We start from the raw sequence: 24802 nt of genomic DNA, 5'->3' as shown, positions 1-24802 counted from the left end.
CTGTTATGGATTTGATGTATAATGACTAAATTATGTATACGTTTAAAGTAACGATTGAACTATAACTAACAGAATTCTACCCTGTCTCTGTATAATGATTTAAATGTTTCTACATAGGCAAAGAGGAAGTGTTAACAGACAAATTGTGACAGACAACTTGTGGCCACTGTGAAACTAATAACAGGAAGTAAGTCTCCCCACCCAGGGCGGGGGGAAACCATTAGGCTAGCGGTTTCCATATAATTAGGCGTTAGGCTAGCATTAGGCTAGCGTTAGGCTAGCATATAATAAGCAATATGTGTGTGTTGGAAGGAACTTTTAAAGCAGCTTTGTCATTGCCAGAGAGGAGGAGCGACGTTTAGGACGTGATGAGGCAATGTGTGATATATAAACTAACGTAMGTGTGATTATGTTCAGAGCTCTCGAGAATAAACGTCACTGACTATTTTTAACTGATCTCCGTCTGTTTCACTTCCCCCAGAACCTTACAAACTCTGGGTGCAGACTGAGTGTTTTAATTGAATTGGTTAATGAATACATAGGAATTAAAATTCCTCTAACAATTTGGTCCTTGGAGCCGGATCTAAATATCTGTTCCTGTCATCTGAAGGTAACAAGCCGAGAAACCATGCACGGGTGGGACGTGGTCCCGTAAAATAAAGTCCTGTCCCCTATAACAGGCCGGTATATACCCCAGGTAGACAGGAACAGTGACTAGATCCAACCGACATTGCTTTTCCCAGTCTGCGAGACCAGGTCAGTAGTCTTTTATTCTCGAATTTGGGGGGAATGAATTTAAGATATCTTTGATTTGGTATTCTGAAAATGTTTAGAATTGTTCAAYGATAGGAGCTTGGGTATTCCAAACAGATTCACTAGGAGGTTAGCTTTTTGATCTAACCAAAATCGATAGGAATCAGGTCCGAGATGACCTGACGTAAGGTGCGCTACCATAAATAAAACTAAGCTTAATTATAGGAGGGATTAAGAAGGGATATAGTAGGTGTTGTTAGATAGGACGGTCGTTTTGTACAAATAAGATAACAATAAATTCAAAAGACATACCTAAATAAAATCAATACCTTAATGGTCTATCTGTATATGGGAAGTAGTCTGAGACTATAAGAAGTAGTGATAGATGTATTAAAATAGGTGAGGATATAAACTAGGCTTGGTGACAAAGGAAGGTAATTCTATGCGAACGGGATAACTTAACCTGTTCAATACTGAAAGAAATTAATATCCAAAAAGGAGGAGAGGGAAAACCTAATCTAGAGGAGTGAGATATGAGATATTACCGTCGACAGTCCAAAGGAACAATAGCTTATAATGAGCTTATAATTGTATACGGGTGAGATCTAATGTCCAATCAAAAGTCAATAGACAAAGTTTCCAGAAAGGAGAAACACACATTAAACACTACATACACATAGAGTGTGTAGAAAATCCCATAGAACATAGCTATAGTAATCAGATAACAGTAGGAAGCACACACATAGATCATAGAGACCTAATATAGATACACACACCATAGAGTGTGAGAAGAGATCAGAGTTTTAAATAGCACATACATAGACCATAGAAATACATACACATAGATAGTGGTAAATGCCATAGTAASTAGGAACGGCAAGCATTTATCAAACATGGGTAGTAAATCCTCAAAAGAGGTCCCGGAATTAACGGGAGATGAGCGCTTTATGGAACAGAAAGATAAAAGAAACATTGATTTCGTTCCAAAATGGAGAAAGATGTATGAATTTGAGAGAAGTCTAGATGTAGAAAAATTAGAATGAATGATAAAGTAGATACCAGATGAACAGCCATCGGAGGAAAGCCAAGTACCACCGGAACAAGTAGCTAGCTAGCATTTTTTGTTCTGGATTTWAAAAAATTATTTAATGAACGGACGATACATGGACCAAAGTCATACTTTGCAAAGTCATACTTTGGTCCATGTATCGGCTATTCGATCATTTTAGCTATCATGACTCTTATGGCTAAAGCTGGGTTAATGTGAAAATCATCAATGATGAATAGGAACAAAACACTTACATGGCTCTATTGGCGAAACTAAATACAATTTCAAATAATAATCTGTTTCTTTGATGTGTGGTACACAGGACAACATTCAACTCGATCAGCTTCAAGCTAACTCCAGCATCACTGATCAGCAACTCCATACATCTGACTCAGATGAAGGGCAAAGGGGCATTAACCAACATGGAGCTCATTGTTCTTGGAGTACAGCAGTATCAATCATCATTATTGGACAACCTCAGGAAGCAGATGGAGGCAGTGCTAAAGAAGCATTCAGGAAGCACATCAGGTCAACTTGAAAAAGATGCAATGGATATATGTGACAATTTCATTGACCCTTTTGCTGGCGTTGCAGCAACATTTAGACAGGACAGTGTTAGTAAAAAGCAGTTTAGCTGTTTGGACGCAGAGGGAATTCGAATTGCTCKAACCATATGCAGGATGAAATATGGAGGATCAAAAGACATTTTCATCAAAGACAAATTATTTCATTATGTACCATTAGTCAAAAGTCTAGAACAGTTCTTATCACACCCAAGGATTTTGTCTATGGTTGAAAAGGGACCCCAGATGTGCAAAGTTATTTTCATGACATTGTTGATGGTGCTCTTCTAAAATCACATCCCTTATTTTCAGAGAAACCAAAGGCATTGCAGATTGTTCTGTACACAGATGAAATATAGATCTGTAATCCACTAGGATCATTTGCATTAAAAAAACAAGTTGTTAATGGTGTACCACACCCTAGGAAATATAAATCCAAAATATAGGTCTAAACTGGCTGCTATCAGGCTACTCGCCATGGCTAGATCAGCAGACCTCCGTCAATCTGGTGTAGATGTMATATTGAATAGAATCAAGGAAGACATGGATGCATTGTACAGTGGGGTTAAAATGCAAACTATTAACRGAGAGAAAACGATATATGGTGCCATGGTCTCTCTCTGTGGAGACACCCTGGMACAACWTGAACTAGCAGGGTTCAAAGARGTTGTGGGCTTTGCCTACAGTAAGTGCAGACACTGTGAGTGTTCTTTTGAGGACATGCAGTCACTCTTCAATGAGGATGCATATACAAAAAGGACATTGGAGAAGCATGTCAGACAGTGKGATGAAATWGAAAAGGCACAGACGGACTTGCTCCGCAACAGCCTGAGAACAACATATGGGATCAATAGAAGGAGCAAGTTAGTTGAATTCCCAGCCTTTGATATCATACAACAAACTCCGCAAGACATTGTGCATATAATTCTGGATGGCATAGCCCCATTGGAAATCAAATGTGTTTTGAATCATCTTKTTGTGTCAGGACAGATTGATCTGGACTCAGTGAATACTGCTATTCTTGGTTTCCCTTATTCCYCTCTAGATGTTAGAGATYGGCCCTCCCCAATTTCTGTTAGTACATTAACGTCAAGTGATGGTAAATGAAAACAGTCATCTGGGCAAATGCTTGTCCTGCTAAGGATATTGCCATTTGTTTTGGAGAGTTTGGAAGTCAATGCATATATGACTGATAATTGAGCAAATAGAGGTTGTACAGATAGTATTTGCACCTGTTCTTTCCATTGCGACTGTGTCTAGGTTGAAGTTACTCATTGAAAATCATTTGAAGCATTGGAAGGAGCTTTTTCCAGACCGCAATGTTACACCTAAACAGCATTATATGATACATTTGCCATTACAGATAAAGTCATTGTGCCCCATGGTTAGACATATGTGTATGCGGTTTGAGTCTAAACATTGTTTCTTTAAACAATGGGCTTCCAAGCTCAATTWWAAAAATATTTGCAAGTCTATGATCAATCAGAACCAAATATATGAAAGCTGCCAAAATGTTGACAGTTCAATGCACCCAATTTTTTCAAATGAAAGGGAGATGGGACCTGTATCAGAGGTTAAAGATCTACAATATTTACGTGGGAAATTGAGGGACTTCCTAGGTTTCAATGAAGTAAACCATGCTGTATCAGTCAAATGGCTTGTAATAAATTMGAATAAATACATAACTCAGAAGTCTGTGATCTTTGCCAAAGTACTGAATGGTAATATGCCAGAATTTGGAMTGGTCAAAAACATATTTCTTGTTGATTCTAGGCTTTATTGTTTGGAATATCAACCATTTCAAACTATACGCTTTGATAGAAATGTCATGGCTTATCAAGTTGAGGTCCCTCAYCTTGCACAGACCACTGAGTTAGTGGATGCTGAAAAGCTGGTTGATTTGACCTCTTATTACACAATTAGCAACAAGAGCCAAACCTATGTACAAGTCAAATACCATCTTGGGGATGTAATAGAATTGTACAACAGTTCAAATGACTCATAGTGTGTTCCCCAGATATGACAAGTGTACTGTCTTTGTTCTGTACTGTATTTTGTCTACATGATTGCTGTGCTGTGTGTAAGATTGACAATAAAACAGTGAATTCCATTTGGTCATTATCTGTTCTTAATATGTGAAGAGGTGAAAACGATAAGATGCTTGAAATAAGAAATTCTGACTTTGACAAAGCAGTTTCGTACTTGTCAGTGTTGATCARACAGCTTTATAATTCTGGTCATTCTAGTTTCGAGCATTGAGTCACTCAGAACCAGTAATACAATCTCAGTAACAAGTTATATTATMTTATTAAGACAATTAAGGACAAAAAAGCTTGAAACAAGTGAAATGCTCCAACATACAAACTGGCTGGTAAGAAGAAATATCTTGTCAGACAAAAAAACAAGCCTTGATTTAAGATATGTAATCTTACTTAGATTTCAATTTTTGCAGTATGCAGCAGCATACAAGACATATTTGGACTCACCGTTGTTGTGCTGTGCTCACTTGTACAGGAAGGCGGTCCTTCCTGTGGGAATTTTTTTTAATCAAACTTTGTGTGGGCATTTTTTTAAATCAAACTTTGTCATCAAAGTCTGGCATTCTCTGGATTTTTGGTGCGTTCAATACAACTGGGAAATCTGAAGAAAAAAAACCAAGGTCAATCCTGACGTCAGTGATCTTCAGGTTGGAGCTCTAGAAAGAGGCCAGAGTTCCCGACTTGGTATTCCGAGTCTGATGACAGTTCAAAAAGTTTTTCCCAGTCAGATACATTTTTTTCTGAGTTCCCAGTTGTCTTGAACACACTGAAGTCAGAGATTTCCCACTTCCGAGTTTCCAGTTGATTTGAACACAGCACACCTTCACACCTTGTACAATGTGACAAGTGGTCCTTCAACACCCAACCCTAATTCATGAGAACCATATGCAAACATACTTGCAGATATATCTACAAATTAATTTATATTTAGTTAGCTAGCTAGTTAATACATTTTTTAACTAGCTAGATAAATACCCCGGCCTTGGTGGGCTAACGCGCTCATTGACTGTAGGGTTTCCCACAGTTTTTTCCATAGACAGAGATCAAGCGCTGCCAGCGCATCAACTCCCGAATTACMATTTGTCAAACATTAGAGGTCGCCAGCTTGTAGTCCTAAAACCCGGAAATAAATTACCTCTGGGTTGTTCAGCCATCCCGATGGGAAAAATCAATGGGGAAAGAATAGGGTTTGGGAATAAATGCAAAAAATAAGGCCTGAGGTTAACACAGGTTAGGATATCTTATACGTTTTGTTATATGAGATAATAGCAGTCAGTTAACATGACCTTTATGAATTAGGAAGCTTTTATGTTTTTTCTTATAATTWWWWWWWWWTTWTTTGAATTWWWAAAAAATCCCAAAAAGTGACATTGGYTGATGAAGATTATCTCATAGAACAAAACGTATAAAATATCCTAAACCTGTGTTCACCATAAGCCTTGTTTTCAGCATTTATTCAAAAACCTTAGAAAAACGCCATTCACTTCTTAAAGGCTTTGTCCAACGAACCATGGCATATTTAGAGAAAATTATGAGGCAATGATTATGAGCTTGATCTGAAAATGTGGTTTGAGGCGCCGTATGGTTAATGAAACACAATTACGGGCCGTCCGGAGGCCGGCGGAAGCCAAATGTAGCTCCTTTATTGATATGATTGGTTGACGGTAGGTGAGAGCTGGACGTCCTGTATAAACACAAACTCCCTTATTTGACAACTTCCTTTACAACAGCTYCTTGCTGCTCAGCGAAGCACAAGAAGAATGACCTGATTTCTGCAGAGGCCGTATCACCCTAAATTCTGCACGGCCATTGCAGAAGGTGGAATGAACATGCATAGCCTTTAATCCGTGGACCTGCGCTCTGGTCTGCCGACTGCTACTGGATATCATGGTCTTGTCGCCTGCGTTAGATACGTGACCATTTTTTTTCTCTTGCATTATTTTATGTTAAGTAGGATAGCAGCATACACAAGAAATAACTMATATTGATAACCATCTAGATGTCACCTTGATACATTTTCGGTTCCCAAAAYTATAATCTGTTACGAACAGAGTGGACTAAGTTTTGTAGACTTTACCCTTTGCCAAAGTTGTAAAAAAATGCGTTGTTTAGAAGGAGTGCGAAGGATAATYTAYTTATTGCACATGCGCACCTCACAGAGTAGGTGTTCCTTAAACTTAAATATGCAAATGTATGCTCGAACACGCCAATAGGATCTCGCTAGCTTGTGCTTGGCTCTGCCCGCCTCCTTGCTTGTTCCGCCCTCTATGACTCATTTGTTCCCGTTTGAAATGTCAGGCAGTGGTCTATCTTGGTTTAGTTATACAAATCTTTGCCCATACTCCCGGTTGCCATTGGGATGCATCTATCTGCTCACGCCCGGCACACTCATTAGGCAGGATTAGGTGCCTATGGCGGCAGATTGATGAGGGGGGTTTTTTCTGAGCTAAACTGACCAAGACGCACCTCCAACAACAACACATAAAACCTCACATAATTCTGCCCAAAAACAATGACAATTTCTCTTAACCAGTAGCATATGGGCTTTTTAGGTGAGCGCTAAATCTGCCCTTTGATAAGCAGTGCCCACTTTGTCAAAGGCAGGGGCGCAAAATATTTTGTTTGTCCATTCGCAGCGCGCCTCTCCATGGTGCTGTTGGAGAGACGCATCTCTGCAGCGTTCYGCGTTCCAATGTTCCGTCAAAATAATATCTAACATTAATCATGTTGCAGATATAGGATATTGTAGAAAAACTATGTGGCTTTTTCTGTAGCCTACAGGCTGGAGATAAAATATATGACAATGTAACGAGGACACTTTTTACATCATGCAGGTTTCTCCGATCAAATAGMCTAAACTAAATGRCGCTCAATCAATTAAAAAAATGTTGATTAGGTGACCATGATGGTTCGAGGGCCAGATTGGGAATTTAGCAAGGACACGAGGTTTAACACCCCTACTCTTACAATAAGTGCAACCTTTCCGTTACAATWCCAACGCTCTAACCAATAGGCTACCTGCCGCCCCAATGATTTCCACATCCACGGACATTGGTTTTTGGTCCGGTTGGGACCAAATCTTAACTTGATTTCAACGTCCAGGGATATTTAAGGTTCATTTAAGGTTCTGAATGTTTGGTTCAGTTTTGATGTGCTCCAGACCGCCTTGATTTCAACATCCACGATTGGTTGATTTTGTCCGGTCCGGAACAAATCTGAACCAATCATAGACGTCTATGTTTGGTTCAGATTTTGTCCTGTCTTGACCAGCCTTGATTTGGCCCAAACATATATGTCTATAAATTACTTATTTTCAACTTTCATTCAGACCCGAAAATGAACCTGATTTCAACTTCCGGAAAATACATATTTTTCAACAYCCGGAAAAGATGCCTTTTCAATGTCCTGGAAATATTTATTTTAAACATACAKAAAATACATTTTCATCTTTCATTCAGAACCTAAATTGAACCTAACTTCAACGTCTGGAAAATACGTCCTTYGGACGTMATTTTGCTTACTGGAACTATTCTAGTTTTGCAGGGGAACGCCATTTTTTTTTATCTTGCCTAAGGCGGCAGAATGGCAAGGACCGGCCCTGCATCTACCCCCTTACTATCAGTGTTACTATCAACTCATAGTGCAGCCCAATCAGCCACGCAAAACAGCGTTGAGTGGCAGCAAATCTGTCCAATTAGCTGAGTCGCTTTCCATACACCCACTCCTTTCGAAACACCCACTCGCACAAACTCCGGTCGCCATATTGAGTTGCAGCTACCCATACTTGAGTTAGTGCCTACAAAAAGACGCCATTACTATTTCTCTCCATGGGCGTAGTCCTTCKTCCAAACATAATGGCCCTAAAACTACATCTCCCATGGCGCACAACTGTAGACCTGAAACTGTATTCCTCATAATCGATGATCTCAACTTAGTTTCCTCTCTAGTGGCATGAAGTAGGCTAGCTGGGGGAAGATAGGTACCGGGGCTATGGAGCGAGCTGAAAATACTATCTGATAACGGTATCCGCTGATAGACCGCTGAACTTTGTGTTCACATCATAAAGTTGAGAACCCGAAGAGAGAGACAAAAACAGCCATGCAGTTCAAATACAGAAGGCACTGATTTATTTTTATATGCTTTTCTGTTGTMCTTCAAGTGCTGGCCAAGATGTCTGTGGAGGAACAGGAATATCCAGAGGCGACTCTGGTTGCAGAGGCCGGGCCGCAGTGGTTTCGGGCGGAATTAGAACGCCTATCCCGGGAGTTGAGCGAGACGACTCATGAGAAGATCCAGGCGGCGGAATACGGGCTTGCGGTGCTCGAAGAGAAACAACTACTCAAACAGCGGTATGATGAGTTGGAGACTGAGTTCGAGACCGTTCGGCAGGAACTCGACCAGCTGAAGGAGGTAGAGTCAGGTCACAACATTCAACTACACATTTGTCAATTTTACTGACAAAGCGCACCCATTTAACTTCGTAACCGTTAATGGCTCAATTGTTTCTTACAAAGAGTACAGTCATTAGTGTACGTTTTTCATTCGATTCAGGCTAGCTATGCTATGTTGCATTACTTTGTCGAACGTTTTAAATTCAATTCAGCTGTGCTGTTATAAAGGGACAGTTCGACATTTACTGGGTTGGTGCTGTATGCTGTATGTGAGGTAGAAAAAACATAAGTATTTGCAGGCTAACAATAAAATACAATTCYAAATGTAATGAGTAGCCTRAGCATAGGACAATATTCTATAAGAGTAGTCACTGCAGCCTAAAGTGAATTGAAATGCAKTTGCCAAAATTATATAATTAAGCCTGTCTATGCAAAATACTTCAGCAGAGAGCATGATTTAGCCACAGAGGATCATTAGCTCCTTCTAAAGCTGTGATTGAAATCACAAACGTGTAGGCCTATGCCCGGAGTTGGGAAGCCCGCAATTTGCGTTTTTTGAGATGTGGCTGTCAGTGAAAAGCAATGCATCCAAAATATGTGTGAAGATAATGTGTCTTCAGTATATTTTGAAATGTTGAGAAGAGAAGAAGGGAGGGGTGTGTGTGACAAAGAGAGGCTAGCATCCCGGAGTCGCCTCTTCACTGATGAGACTGGTGTTTTGTGGGTACTATTTAATGAAGCTGCCAGTTGACGACTTGTGAGGCATGTGTTTCTCAAACTAGACACTCTGAATGTACTTGTCCTCTTGCTCAGTTGTGCACCGGGGCCTCCCAATCCTCTTTCTATTCTGGTTAGAGCCAGTTTGCGCTGTTCTGTGAAGGGAGTAGTACACAGCGTTGTACGAGATCTTCAGTTTCTTGGCAATTTCTCACATGGAATAGCCTTCATTTCTCAGAACAAGAATAGGCTGATGAGTTTCAGAAGAAAGTTCTTTGTTTCTGGCCATTTTGAGCCTGTAATCGAACCCACAAATGCTGATGCTCCAGATACTCATCTAGTCCAAAGAAGGCCAGTTTTATTGCTTCTTTAATCACAACAACACTTTTCAGCTGTGCTAACATAATTGCAAAATAGTTTTCTAATGATTAAATAGCCTTTTAAAATGATAAACTTGGATTAGCTAACATAACATGCCATTGGAACACAGGAGTGATGGTTGCTGATAATGTACGCCTATGTAGATATTCCATTTAAAAAKAAAATATGCMGTTTTCGAGCTACAATAGTCATTTACAACATTAACAATGTCTACACTGTATTTCTGATCAATTTTATGTTATTTTAATGGACAAAAAAGTGCKTTTCTTTCAAAAACAAGGACATTTCTAAGTGACCCCAAACTTTTAAACGGTAGTGTATTTCCTATTACCAAGTCATTAATGGTTTCTATGCCTTTAGTTTTCCACGTGTCTGGCGTCTCTGGCCTCTTAATGTTGATGGAGGCTAAATGGATGTCTGATTTCTGATTGTCTTAACTCACCACAACTGATAAGCTGAGCTTGTCAAAATTATCTTCACCTCACACAGTAAGTCAACATAGTCAGTCATTAAAAAAAAAATCCGTTGTGAATGATAACATTTCCTCACACTATTTGAAAAATCTTTCAAACACTCTCCCCCTCGATAATCACCAGGCCTCGGTGTGAAAGAGCAAAATGTCATGCTCCGAGGATCCCATACATCCAGTGGAAACGTCATAAAGTACCCTACCTGAACACATGTCCCTTTGCGCAAAAACAGCTGTGTCTGTCTGGAGTTCACTGGAGCAGGAAACTGAGGGCCCAGAATARGCTAGTTGATGCAATGTTGCAAGTTCGCAACCAACAGCATAGGGCCGGCCTTCATATATCATATATATTCACTGGTGCTGGACCCAGTAAGACAGAAAGAAAGGGAGGCAGACCGGCGGAATATCTATAGAGAGATGAAAGAACCTGCGTTTTCATCAGGACATATATCTTCTTTATGTATTTTTACTTAGTTGACAATGGAAGTTGTAGGCCTACTGCTACGTTTGCCTAGGCTATCTCTATTTTATTTAGCCGCCAATGGCTCACGGTGAATCAATGTGTCTAAATGGCAGAGGCTGGTGCTCTCGTATTAGTGGAATTGTAACTTTCAGATTGGTATCATTTTTGTGTTATTAACCACGTGACAATGATTTTGACTAACGAAAACGTTATTATTAAAATGTGCATATGAAAATCATACATGTCATGCAGATCGGTAGAAATGGTAGGATACATTGTAAGCTTCCCCAAATGTGAAACTCCTACTTAACTCACACGCCTAAGAACAGACTATTGTTAAGAGTGTACATTTCTTTGTACTGCATAATTACAACGTGTGAGAGGGGTGTTGTAACTAAGATTGTGCGTATTAAAACTGAGCATAAATGGACAGCTATGTGGAGAAAAGCGCTCACCTCGATCCAGCACCAATAGGTGGAAAGCACCACTCGCTGGGCAATCCCCAGCACTGTGTTGCTTGCCATGGGAAGGAGCATGCCTGCGAGCCGAGGGGGCGAGAGAATGCCATGTTCCTTATTTGATATTGTTCCCTTTTCGCCAAGTTTAGAATTGTAAACTAATAGAAAACAGAAGTGTAGAACTAATTGTGAGCACTGCTTCAGATCACTTGATATCCACTACAATTGGGAGAAAAGGGAGAGGGACAGAGAGGGAGAGAGAGACCCGACTTAAATCAAACTAAACTGTCTATTGCACAACAGAGGGTGTGTCCAAAATCCCACAACTGAATAGATAAGAGCATACCGCTTACAAAACAGAGCTAAGATCTCTCCATGCAGAATATATAATTAACCCATGTTTTTTTCTCTCCCCTACCCGAATCCCATTATCATTATCATCAAGAATGCAACAGAAAACACACATTCTTACTGGGGAGGGGGTGGGCTGGTCTAACCCGAGGTGTCATGAAAAAAAAGCAGTATAGGGTCGTCGTAGTGTCGGCTTGAGGGGGAATATAAACGTGACTATAAACGAAGAGAATTCTCTTGGGAGGTAATACCGTCGGCATTTGATTGAGAGGTATTCTAGGTCGGGTGAACAAAAGGACTTGAGTTTCTGTATGTTTTCATAATCACACAATGAGTAGTTAATCATGAAACATACATCCCAGCCTTTGTTCTTCCTGGAGAGTTCTTTATTCTTGTCTGCGCGATGTACTGAGAATCCAGATGGCTGTATGGACGGGGACAGTGTATCCCGAGAGAGCCCTGTTTCCGTGAAACAGAGTATGTTACAATCCCTGATATCTCTCTGGAAGGAGATCCTCGCCCTGAGCTCGTCTACTTTATTATCCAGAGACTTTACATTAGCGAGTAACATACTCGGATGCGGTGGATGGTGTGCATGCCTCCTGAGTCGGAATAGAAGTCCAGTCTGAATACCTCTTCTCCGCCGGCGGTGTTTTGGAGCAGCCTCTGGAAAAAGTTCAATTGCCCTGGGGGGTACGAGCAAAGGATCCAATTCGGGAAAGTCGTATTCCTGGTCGTAATGCTGGTGAGTTACCACCGCTCTGATATCCAAAAGTTCTTTCCGGCTGTATGTATTAACACAAAAAAATGTAGTAATACAAAATAACAATAACAAGGCTATATACACGGGGTACTGGTACTGAGTCAATGTGCAGGGGTACGGGTTAGTCGAGGTAATATATACATAGTGGTAAAGTTACTATGCATAGATAGTAAACAGAGAGTAGCAGGTGTGTGTGTGTGTGTGTCAATATACGTCTGTGAGTGTGTGTGTGGTTAGAGTCCAGTGAGTGTATTTGAGCCTGTGCAAGAGTCAGTGCAAAATAATTATAATATAAGGGGTTAACTTCTTGACGCACAGATCCCTTTAGCGGGATCATTTCCATCAACAACCGCTGAATTGCAGAGCGGCAAATTTAAAAAAAAAATGCTAAAAAAAATTATATTCATGAAATCACAAGTGCAATATAGCAAAACACAGTTTAGCTTGTTGTTAATCCACCTGTCGTGTCAGATTTWGAAAATATGCATTAAATAGGCGCAATATATATTTTCTTTTATTGACAGATTTGGCGATGTTCAATTCATTGGCACAAAACTTAAACAAAATCATTCACTGTGAAAGTTGATACATGTAGGCCCTTCATATATATATATATATATATACACTACCGTTCAAAAGTTTGCGGTCACTTAGAATTTTCTTCTTTTTTTTTAAAGAGAAGCACATTTTTGGTCCATTAAAATAACATCAAATTGATTAGGAATTCAGACGCCTCAATAGTCCTCAACTGGCAACTTTGTGAAATAGTACCCGCAAAACACCAGTCTCAACGTCAACAGTGAAGAGGCGACTTCGGGATGCTGGCCTTCTAGGCAGAGTTGCAAAGAAAAAGCCATATCTCAGACTGGCCAATAAAAAGAAAAGATTAAGCTGGGCAAAAGAACACAGGAACTCTGTGGTTTTAGAGGGTGCAACAGGTCAGCACCTCAGTTGTTTATGTTAGTTGGCTTTCCAATTGGGGAGCGTTTTGAGCTGTGTGTCTCATGTCTTCACTGTCCTTTCATGCGCAATGATGCACCTGGGCTCCGCTACCTATCAGCTATTCCTATTTGTTCTTGTGGATTCATATAAAAAATGTATGTGGCGTTGAATGCTTTAATGTGTGGTATGATTTCTAGTTAGCCTATTGCAGATCTTGACAAATGATACACCTCCCACTATTGTCACTATGAATAGTGCATTTAGGGCAGGATAGGCTGTTAGACTGGTAGACTATACAAACCTGTGGTATAGTAAAAGTAAGCACACAGAAAAGTGTAGTGTGTAAGGGAAGTACCAAAACACCTTTTATATAGGGGTGGTGCATGCAAACAGATGAGGAAATGTGGCTAGGATGTAAGAAATTATATAGTACAACCTGCAAAAGAGCGAATATAAAACAGGGAAAAAACACACTACCTTCCCGTGTGCCCAATAAAAAAAATWAAAAAAACACACGTCCCTCCCGAAAGCAAAAAAAAAGAAGCTAATTAAATCGAGTTGAGGAGGAAACTGACACCATTGCAGMCKGAATGGAGGATGTTTTATGTACCAGCCGGTCCATGGGTGACACGAGTGTATTACCAGCTGGGCTGACTGTGTCGACACCTAGAGGTAATACGACATCAGGAAGAACTCTCTAGGGGTCTCGGTGCTAGAAGTTTGTTAGCCTACTTTAATAACATCAAAGTTGGCCTACTGTGATAAAAGACGAGGAAAACGTTCAAAAAGACAGAACACTAACTTCAGGCAAGAGTGTAGATGTTTTCAGATGTTTACAAACACATACGTGTGTGTGTGTGTGTTAGTATTATTTGGGAAAATGTGGGTGATATTTGAATATCCTTGTTAAAGTTATTATCTCTGCATGACATCTATCAGCAATAACCTACACCAGTCCCAACTTGCTCTTTGTTTGACAGTGGAAATTGTTGTGGTGGAGGCCAGTACTATATTTAAAGCCAGTCAGCCCCATGCTGGCTTTGCCTCTGCCAGAGAAAGGTTTCCCTGCCTCAGGCTTCTCAAATTGGAGAACAGCAGTCGAGTTGTTTGGCTGGTTTTGATCAGGTTTGCACTAATGCTTTAGGCTTCTCTCTGAGTGACTAGGGCCTCAATCTTGTGAATCCTGTTGCAGTTTATCGCTGCGTCATAGGGGCTAGTACCCATGTCTTTATGTCATTTAAGGAGATTTTAGTCACCCTGAAGCATGTGTCCCTCTCCCAACAAAATGGCTTGCAGTATACTGAAATCAATGTCTTAGAGCTAAGCAACAACATTCTCACAGAATTCTGACTATGGTGCTCTAGCAGAATGACAGCATTTATAGCCACACAGCGCAACTTGTTATCATGGCAACTTCACTAGCATTGTTTATGTTTATCTCTATCAAGAATAGCTCATTTGTGACCCGATTCRGGTAACTAGGCGTATGTCCCAAGTCACAACTTCACAGGAGAGCCGTTTGAACGTATTATTATTATTTTTTTTATCAAAATGCGTTTTTTGGCAGAAATACCTTCTAGAACATGTGAACTTTCATGTGCCTTAATAACAAACTTGCCATCTTAATACGAATACAATTGTTAAATTATGAGCCTTCCCACTAACCATGGTTGGCTGAGATAATGAGTGGGCTGGACATGCCGAGAGATGAGTTCGGATTGGTCTGCCATATAGAAGGCTTCTGTCGATTTGAGCTCGTCAGTCTGTGTTGGTAATCCTGTTGAACGTGGTTCTTTAAARAATKTATTGTGTAGTGGAGCTGCAYACGTGTGGTTCTCCACTTTCTGGAGGATCAAGTTTTGAAATCAGTGGAATTAGAGTATGATAGCTAAAGAGTTGGAGAAAACACCTGTCTCCGTATTAYATCTTCAAACTAAGGGCAACCGTGATATGGCGTTCCTGACATGATGATGTATACAGGCAAGATAGTCGAGCGACAGCTAGCTACATTTTCAGATATTACACGTTTCTAATTTTGACAAACTAGTTTCATTTCAAGCTAAAGTGTACTGTTAGCTAGCTATCTAACATTAGCTGGCTGGCTCCCTAGCTAATGTTATTATTAGTTTCCCAGGGCCATTTGCTTTTCTAGTTAGAGCCTAATCAGTCAAATTTATTTTAGAAAGCCCTTTTTACATCAGCCGACGTCGCAAAGTGCTATACAGAAACCCAGCCTAAAACCCCAAACAGCAAGCAATGCAGGTGTAGAAGCACGGTGGCTAGGAAAAACTCCCTAGGAAGGCCAGAAACTAGGAAGAAACCTAGAGAGGAACCAGGCTCTGAGGGTTGGCCAGTCCTCTTCTGGCTGTGCCGGGTGGAGATTGAACGTTTATAATGGAACATGGCCAAGATGCCAAGATACACGTTCATAGATGACCAGCAGGGTCAGATAATAATAATTAGAGGACGACCGATTATGATTTTTCAACGCCGATACCGATTTATTGGAGGACCAAAAAAAGCTAATACCAACAATTACAACAATACTGAATGAACAATGAACACTTTYATTTTAACTTAATATAWTACATAAATAAAATCTATTTCGTCTCAAATAAATAATGAAACATGCTCAATTTGGTTTAAATAATGCAAAAATACGGTGTAGGAGAAGAAAGTAAAAGTGCAATATGTGCCATGTAAAAAAGCAAACATTTAAGTTCCTTGCTCAGAACATGAGAACATGTTGGTGGTTCAATATTCCCAGTTAAGAAGTTTTAGGTTGTAGTTATTATAGGAATTATGACGTGTCAACTTTTTCTCTCTATACCATTTGTATTTCATATACCTTTGACTATTGGATGTTCTAATAGGCACTTTAGTATTGCCAGCCTAATCTCAGGAGTTGATAGGCTTGAAGTCATAAACAGCGCTGTGATCAAGCATTGCTAAGAGCTGCTGGCAAACGCAGTAAAGTTTGAATGAATGCTTACGAGCCTGCTGCCGCCTACCACCGCTCAGTCAGACTGCTCTATCAAATCGTAGACTTAATTATAATATAATAAACACAGAAATTCGAGCCATTAATATGGTCAAAAACGGAAACTATCATTTCGAAAACAAAATGTATATTCTTTCAGTGAAATACGGAACTGTTCCGTATTTTATCGAACGGGCGGCAAACCTAACTCTAAATATTACTGTTACATTGCACAACCTTCAATGTCATGTCATAATTATGTAAAATTCTGGCAAATTAGTTCGCAACGAGCCAGGCGGCCCAAAATGTTGCATATACCCTGACTCTGCGTGCACGCAGATCACACAATTTCCCTAATTAATATTGCCTGCTAACATTAATTTATTTTAAGTAAATATGCAGGTTTAAAAATATACTTCTGTGTATTGATTTTAAGAAAGGCATCGATGTTTATAGTTGGGTACATTCGTGCAACGATTGTGCTTTTTTTGCAAATGTGCTTTTGTTAAATCATCCCCCGTTTGGCGAAGTAGGCTGTGATTCGATAAAAAATGTACAGGCACCGCATTGATTATATGCATCGCAGGACAAGCTAGTTAACCTAGAGYGAAACGAGATGGGTGGGGCTAAATCTAAAGAAGTTGTGAACGATACTGAATGGGTGTAGACAAAGAGGAGCTCTTCACTAGATACCAAAACATTCAAATACCATTTTTCTCAAAAGTGAGTTTACAAGTTGATCAACTTTCAAAGCAGAATTACTTTCCCATTGTTCCTCAAATGCAGTGTATGATATACCTCTGAGTAGCTCTGAGTCTCTACTTTTATCCAATGTATAAAAAAAAAACATAATTTCAAAGACCGAATCCAGGTGGTGAGTCACATTTCTGTTGTCATTTATCTCAAGCATATTGATGCTAAATCCACTCCAATGTAGCTAATATCTGAATACATTGTAGACAGCCTCAATATTGAACTTTGTGTGAGAGACGGCGGGAAATAAAAGAGCATGAGTTCCCAGGGCAAGCATCAAGCATGTCTGTCCCTTGTATTGTATTATTCTCTCTCTCTCTCGCTCGCTGACACACACAGCCTATGTTCTTACTCACAGACACTTGACAGGGCTTGACACTTGTCCTCTTGTCGAACAAGAAGAATTTAGATTGAAGTTGACCRAATGGACAAGTAAAAAAAAATCCCAATATCAAACAATTACTTCGATCAGATTTGGATCAGAGGTGCTAACATTGGAAAAATATTCAGATCTATTTTTCATAGGCCTATACATAAATAAAAAAAGCCTACATGTCAAAGTGTAGGTGATATGCATATTGGCTACAGCCTCATGTCCAAACCGATGCTGACATGAGGCGCAAGAAAATGTAGCCAAACATTAATGAGACTTTTAATTGCATAAATAWAGGCTAAATCCCAGTGATGTTTGACAAATATATAAAGGGTAATTCACTTTTTAACGTCTAAAGGCTTGATTCTGTCGACATACTCGAGGCACGGTTCGTTCAGCTCAAATGGTCATAAGACCGGAGAGTGAAGGACAGTGCCTGTTGCRCACCCCACATCACCCACCTTGAGTCTGAGCGAAGGAGGTCAGCATTATGAAACAATTTAACCATAAACAGGATGTTTTATGTCATTTTATGACACGTCTTGTTTCAGTATGCCATTGAAACCAGCATTTTTCTCATGTTCTATTAGTTTTCAAATCAACTTTATTTTATTGTCCAGCAGCAAAGGCACAATCCTAGTCATATTAGTAATCCATACTAGTTGATGCATCTTTAGATCTCCCCTCTTTCTTATTTTCTAATGGATATTTTTTTAAATCTCTGCCACATAAAACCGCTCACATGCAGTGCACGTTTGAGAATTATTTTCCCGCTAATTGTATTTTGGAACATTTGCCCGTAGCCTACAGGCGTGTGCATTGTTGASCTTATAATATGAGGAAATAACTTTGTCAACATTTTTAGGCTAAACGATCTGATCTGTTGCATAAGCGTCATTGCTTTTTTTTTAAAACATTTTATTAGGTGCAGTGTTTGTATGAATTTTGGATGTCTTCCCAGAGCTGTCCCAGAGTCTGTAGAMATATTTTTTTATCGTCCCAGGGATGAAGGGACGCCCTTCGAGCCCTGGAGGGAATCGATTTATAAAGACATTTGGTCGTAATTGTAATGTTACCCTGTTAAGTGAAATATGTTTTAGGCTACCAAGGGTGGCCAACCATTCTTCAGGAGAGCCTTAATGGCCAGTGTTAAATTGAGACAGGTTTTGAATATGCAAAGTTGCCAATAGGCAGTGTATAGCCTACATTTGTGTCCGAACTAAGACTTGTGGGACTTGTAGTGTCATTGAGAAAGGATCTATTTGTCGTCTCAGTAGCTCACACACCAGCGTTAGAGGGTATGGGGCCACCATTAAGCTCATGCCTCTGCTGATTGAACTAGCCTACAACAGAATGAAAAACAGACTTCTTTATTCAGATACATTGCACTACTTTCACTATGTACTGCGATTTGGTGTGAAAACAAAGACCTAGGAGGACACATTTCAGTTGAATGCATTCWGTTGTACAACTGACTAGTTGTTTCCCTTGAGTTTGAGAAAGAGGGAGAGAGGCGGCAGATGGGATGGGTAGAACCAAGCTAGTAGGCTCACCTCACTCCTGTAAACGCACTTCTTTACAACCGAAACAGTTCGGAGCAGTTCATGTTTACATATTATGACGACATTTTGTGACGTTTTGGTTCGTTTAGTTTTTTTGGGCTGTTTGGGCACACATTATTCTCGAGGCAAGCTGAATTTGGTAGCCGAAGTCTACACCCCCTCGTCGGCGATTGGTCAACCGTAGGGATTCTTCAACGACTCGTCCTCATGCACAGTTTTTCACTTGAGAAATACCGCATCAAACATCCTAGTCAGATGCAAAATTGCGCGACTAAGATCTCCTCGGCAAAAAAACGTCAAAATGAATGACAGATTTCTTGAGTTATCATACAGTAGAGAAATTCTGACTCATTTGAGGAAGTTTATACCGGCTACGGTGTCTCAAAATGGACAAAAGTACTATTGCCGCTTTTTTCTTCTATGGGAGTATGCGAGGCTATGCGCCAGCCGAACTGAAGCATGCTGACGCCTTTACACACATTCCCACACTAGCACCCTCTCCTTCCTTGAATTCCCAGGTCAGCAAAACCATAGCTTAGTTAACACTTGTTTATATGCTGACCTTTACGTGAACCGCCTATAGTACGTCCGTGTAGGATTGTCTGTTCCTGTGAAACATGGATGCACACACACTGAGTGTACGTTAGGTACGTGGACATGGGTTTAGACACAGGTGGAGGTAGTTAAGACTAAGCTCCTCATGTCTCGGACAGACGTGTCTCCCGCCTCCCTTCGACTCTACTGCTCCAAACACACTTCAGGAACTTGTAGRGRRRAAAAAGGAGGAAGGGAAGCGCTGCTAAGGTACACAATAGTAGGTTTTGGWAGACAGATGCTGCTAAGGTASACAATAGTAGGTTTTGGTAGACAGATGCTGCGAAGGTACACAATAGTAGGTTTTGGTAGACAGAAGCTGCTCTTTGGTAAAACGGGTAAATTGGTCATCACAAAGGAGGATCAAGAAACTCTTCATATAATTAAAATGAATAGTGCCTTGGGCCTCTTTTTTTATGACCTTTTTTTAATGACACTTCAGGAACTATAGGGCTCCCGAGTGGGGCAGCGGTCTAAGGCACTGCTTCTCAGTGCTAGAGGCGTCACTACAGAACCTGGTTCGATTCCAGGCTGTATCACAACCTGCCGTGATATCACATCGACCTGAAGGACGCGTACTTTAATTTGGCCATATATCCCCCTCACAGGAAGTTCCTGAGTTTCCATTTTGAGGCTGTAGCGTATGAGTTCCCGGTGCTCCCTTTAGGACTTTCCCTCTCGCCTCACACTTTCACCAAAGTTGAAGTACTACTCCCTTCACAGAACAGCGCAAACTGGCTCTAACCAGAATAGAAAGAGGATTGGGAGGCAGTGTTGCAAAGAAAAAGCCATATCTCAGACTGGCCAATAAAAATATAATATTAAGATGGGCAAAAGAACACAGACACTGGACAGACGTTGAGACTGGTGTTTTGTGGGTACTATTTAATGAACAGCTGCAGTTACGACTTGTGAGGCATGTGTTTCTCAAACTAGACACTCTGAAGTACTTGTCCTCTTGCTCAGTTGGGCACCAGGGCCTCCCACGATTTATATCTGGTTAGCGCCAGTTTGCGCTGTTCTGTGAAGGGAGTAGTACACAGCGTTGTACAAGATCTTCAGTTTCTTTGGCAATTTCTCGCATGGAATAGCCTTCATTTCATTTTCAATTCTCAGAACAAGAATAGACTGACAAGTTTCAGAAGAAAGTTCTTTGTTTCTGGCCATTTTGAGCCTGTAATCGAACCCACAAAAGTAATGCTCCCAGATACTCAACTAGTCCAAAGAGGCCAGTTATGTGGTCTTTTAATCAGCACAACAGTTTTCAACTGTGCTAACAATTGCAAAAGGGTTTTCTAATGATCAATTAGCCTTTTAAAATTATAAACTTGGATTAGCTAACACAACGCGCCATTGGAACACAGGAGATGGTTGCTGATAATGGGCCTCTGTACGCCTATGTAGATATTCCATAAAAAATCAGCCGTTTCCAGCCACAATATTCATTTACAACATTAGCAATGTCTTACACTGTATTTCTGATCAATTTGATGTTATTTTAATGGACAAAAAAGTGCTTTTCTTTCAAAAACAAGGACATTTCTAAGTGACCCCAAACTTTTGAACGGTAGTGTACATAGATACATACATGCATACTAAGTGCACCTACAGTAGAAACGACAACACGATATACAGAAAATAAGGAACTTACTTTGATAGGAACGCACACATGTCCAAAGTTATTATTTGTAAGGAAAAACAACAAGGAAGGCAATGCGAGGCCAGCCAGAAAATGTTCCAATTCGTGCTAACAGCGCAAATGTCTGATACTTTGATCTGCGCAAACATTGGTGAAGTACGTGGGCTTCCTCGAAAGAGAAGTTTGTCTGGCTCAGTAAAGCCTCAAACATAAATGTCCGCAACACTGAAATGGGCTACTTCTATGTGAATTAATGAGGAGGCGGAACACACCTCAATTCAAACTGTTGTTAGAAAATACAACTTGTTAGAAAATAATTAGAAATTGACAAGTTGAAACAGCCAATAGATAATTAGCAGGCAGCGTGTGTTAACTATCCTGTTGGGTAATAATCACATTTTGGAACAGTGAGTGCATTTTGACATCAGGTGCATAAAACAACTCACGCTGGGGCGACCATTAGAGATATTTGGAACTCATGTATGAAAAGGTTAAAGGGTTGCCTATAGGAGATATTTGTGCTGCAGCGAGTTGGGTGTGCTTACAGCTGGGACATGAGTGGGTTATTAGGCAGCGTGCAGATTGTGCAATACCCAGGTACCGCAGGTTTTCCTGTCGGGTCGGCACTCTGGGTTGTCTGCCCTCGGCCCTGCTTCGGGCTTGATTTCATATCCCCATAGTTGTGTTGTAGTGAGTTGACCTACTGAAAGGGAACATACAATTATGACTATATCTACTGTTCCCTGAAGGAGGGAAACGAGGTACAACACATGTTCAGCCCCACGCCGCCCAGTTCTGGGCTATGTGAAGAGTGGTACTGAATTGAAGGAATTAATCCGTGCCTCAGTTTCATTAACTGTGGAAGGCGGGGCTTTCGTTGAGGCACGGTGTTCATTGGCCTTGCCAGAAGTGATTCTAATGTTCTTCGGGTTAGGGCACGCAAACTCCCTATAGCTGTGTTGTACCTCCTTTTCCTCCATCAGGGAACAGTAGTTGTAGTCATAACTGTATGTGTTCCTGGGTTGTTACAGTAGTGCATTTAGCATTGTCGGCTGACATGTTGACTGGCTCTCTATGAATGAATCACGTATACCTGCACATGGCTACTCACGACGTACTCGTATCCTCATCACTTTGTAGAGGTGATAGGTGGAGGTCTTAGCTGTTCTCTGTCTGATACACAGCTAAGCCTGTCTGATCCTGGGCCAAACCGGTGTCCGTGTCTGAAATCTGGCTTGCCCTACTACCTACTTAAACTGCATACTGTGTACTAATCATACTACATACTATTTATAATATACTGTTTAGTAAAAATGAATACAGTAAGCAACAAATATCATACTAGGCCCATCCTACTGAGAATGCATCATCCAATGCACAATTGCGTTGATTCATTCATTTTGGATTCATTTTTCATTCATTCATTTTGGTACAGGCTTCCCTTCAGCTGATTAGCAGCTGTCAGACACACGTGGGTTCAGAAAGACGATTATTTTCTTCCTCAATAGTGTGCAGCGAATTCTAATAGATGAAAAGCCGCACGGCCACTGTCTTTGTTTGTTTTAGAAAGCAGGGATTGGTTGACATCTAGGGTTAGGGCAGGGCAGAGACTAGAGAGCTAAGGTCAGCTTATCCTTCCTGACCAACAGGTGGTATTGGCATGTGTGTCTACTGGCTGGTGAGTCTTCTATCATTTTGGCCCAGTTACATACGCATATAGTATACACAGGGTTATACAATGAGTTGTTATAGCGACATTCTCAAATACCTAATAACATAATTGATTCACAGCCAAGTTGTAAAGGCTTTCCCTCAGGCCYTCTAACCAGATAGGTCTATGGTCCTCTGTAATAGTTTACTCACTAAAAAAGCCGGAGATACTTTGTGTGTGTCACCTCATGCTACCTGCAGACATTATCCGCAGACACTCAGATACGATATAATTTGATTTATCCTTCAGGAATATTCGATACAACAAGGCAATATACTGTATTGCTTTTACAGGTATTATGAATCTGCCATTTGGAGATTCCCTGACTGACAGTGTTATGCGTAATGCAGGCTGTGTTAGGATGTTCTCAGCCAGGAGTGTCCTGACCACTCTATAGAGGCTAGCGAGGGGTCTTCAGGAGCAGCCCCCTTGCTTACATAGGACATGAAGTTCTGATTCCTAATTCTGTATGTCTAGGCTGGGGTCTCTGAACTATTTAACCAATTTAAGTGTGTTTTGTAAATGTGACATCTCTGTTTACGTACATGTGCTTAGTATGTAAAGAATGCGCATACGTGTCTGTCTGGTAAGTATTTCCGGAGTTCCAAATTAAGCAGCAGCAGCTGAAAAGATSAGCTCCTACAAATATTGAAATTTAAATGKTTTTTTTTAGAGTAAAGTACATCGAAAAAAATCAAAAGAAAACTGCAAACTGAATAGGAGACCAAACAAGCAGCAAACAAAGAAGAAAGGCTTTTGAAAAAGTAACAATTTTTCATAAAATTATACCGTTTTCTTAGCTAGCTAAGTTGTTTACCTGTTGCTAGGCAGTTGCTAGGGACATTCCTGRAAGAAGCTAGCTAGCTAACAAGGAGTGTCTAGTTGGCAGAAGAGAAGAAGGGACAAAGAAGGGACAAAGTGGGACAAAATAAGGACAGAAGAAAAGGGAAAGGGGACATTAAGGTGAAGCAGTCCTCTAAAGACACAAAAGACAAATGCAGACGACACACACAATTAATCTTCTCCTTTCCCTCCCTCTGATAACCAGGTGGTGAATCGCATCTCTGCATGTCTGGCAGACATATCAGTGTGGATGACGGATCACCACCCAAGCTGAACCTCGGCAAGACGGAGCTGCTTCTCCTCCCGGGGAAGGACTGCCCGTTCCATGATCGCTCCATCACGGTTGACAACTCCATTGTGTCCTCCTCCCAGAGTGCTAAGAACCTTGGCGTGATCCTGGACAACACCCTGTCGTTCTCAACTAACATCAAGGCGGTGACCCGTTCCTGTAGGTTCATGCTCTACAACATTCGCAGAGTACGACCCTGCCTCACGCAGGAACGGCGCAGGTCCTAATCCAGGCACTTGTCATCTCCCGTCTGGATTACTGCAACTCGCTGTTGGCTGGGCTCCCTGCCTGTGCCATTAAACCCCTACAACTCATCCAGAACGCCGCAGCCCGTCTGTGTTTCAACTTTCCCAATCTCTCACGTCACCCCGCTCCTCCGCTCTCTCCACTGGCTTCCAGTTGAAGCTCGCATCCGCTACAAGACCATGGTGCTTGCCTACGGAGCTGTGAGGGGAACGGCACTCCGTACCTTCAGGCTCTGATCAGGCCCTACACCCAAACAGGGCACTGCGTTCATCCACCTCTGGCCTGCTCGCCTCCCTACCTCTGAGGAAGTACAGTCCCGCTCAGCCAGTCCAAACTGTTCGCTGCTCTGGACCCAATGGTGGAACAAACTCCCTCACGACGCCAGGTCAGCGGAGTCAATCACCACCTTCCGGAGACACCTGAAACCCCACTCTTTAAGGAATACCTAGGATAGGATAAAGTAATCCTTCTAAA

General features: G+C 41.0%; 1 protein-coding gene and 1 long non-coding RNA gene across 2 annotated transcripts in view; both read left to right on the top strand.

The window, feature by feature from the left end:
- Nucleotides 1-108: 108 nt before the first annotated feature.
- On the top strand, nt 109-4474 carry LOC111962970 (uncharacterized). The gene is made up of 2 exons (XR_002877195.2): nt 109-756; nt 2124-4474. It is a non-coding gene; the product is annotated as an uncharacterized lncRNA (long non-coding RNA).
- Nucleotides 4475-6027: 1553 nt separating this feature from the next.
- LOC111962954 (protein bicaudal D homolog 2-like) overlaps nt 6028-24802 on the top strand; it is a 62494-nt gene continuing 43719 nt past the window's right edge. The window contains exon 1 of the mRNA XM_070443256.1: nt 6028-8813. Within this exon, the coding sequence (XP_070299357.1) occupies nt 8574-8813 (240 nt within the window). The 5' untranslated portion in view covers nt 6028-8573. The remainder of the gene's footprint in view (nt 8814-24802) is intronic.

Source organism: Salvelinus sp. IW2-2015, linkage group LG1 (genome assembly GCF_002910315.2).
Source record: "Salvelinus sp. IW2-2015 linkage group LG1, ASM291031v2, whole genome shotgun sequence".
In the NCBI taxonomy this organism is placed as follows: Eukaryota; Metazoa; Chordata; class Actinopteri; order Salmoniformes; family Salmonidae; genus Salvelinus; species Salvelinus sp. IW2-2015.
The sequence above is the reverse complement of the archived record's forward strand: the minus strand, read 5'-3'. Positions and strand labels throughout refer to the sequence as shown.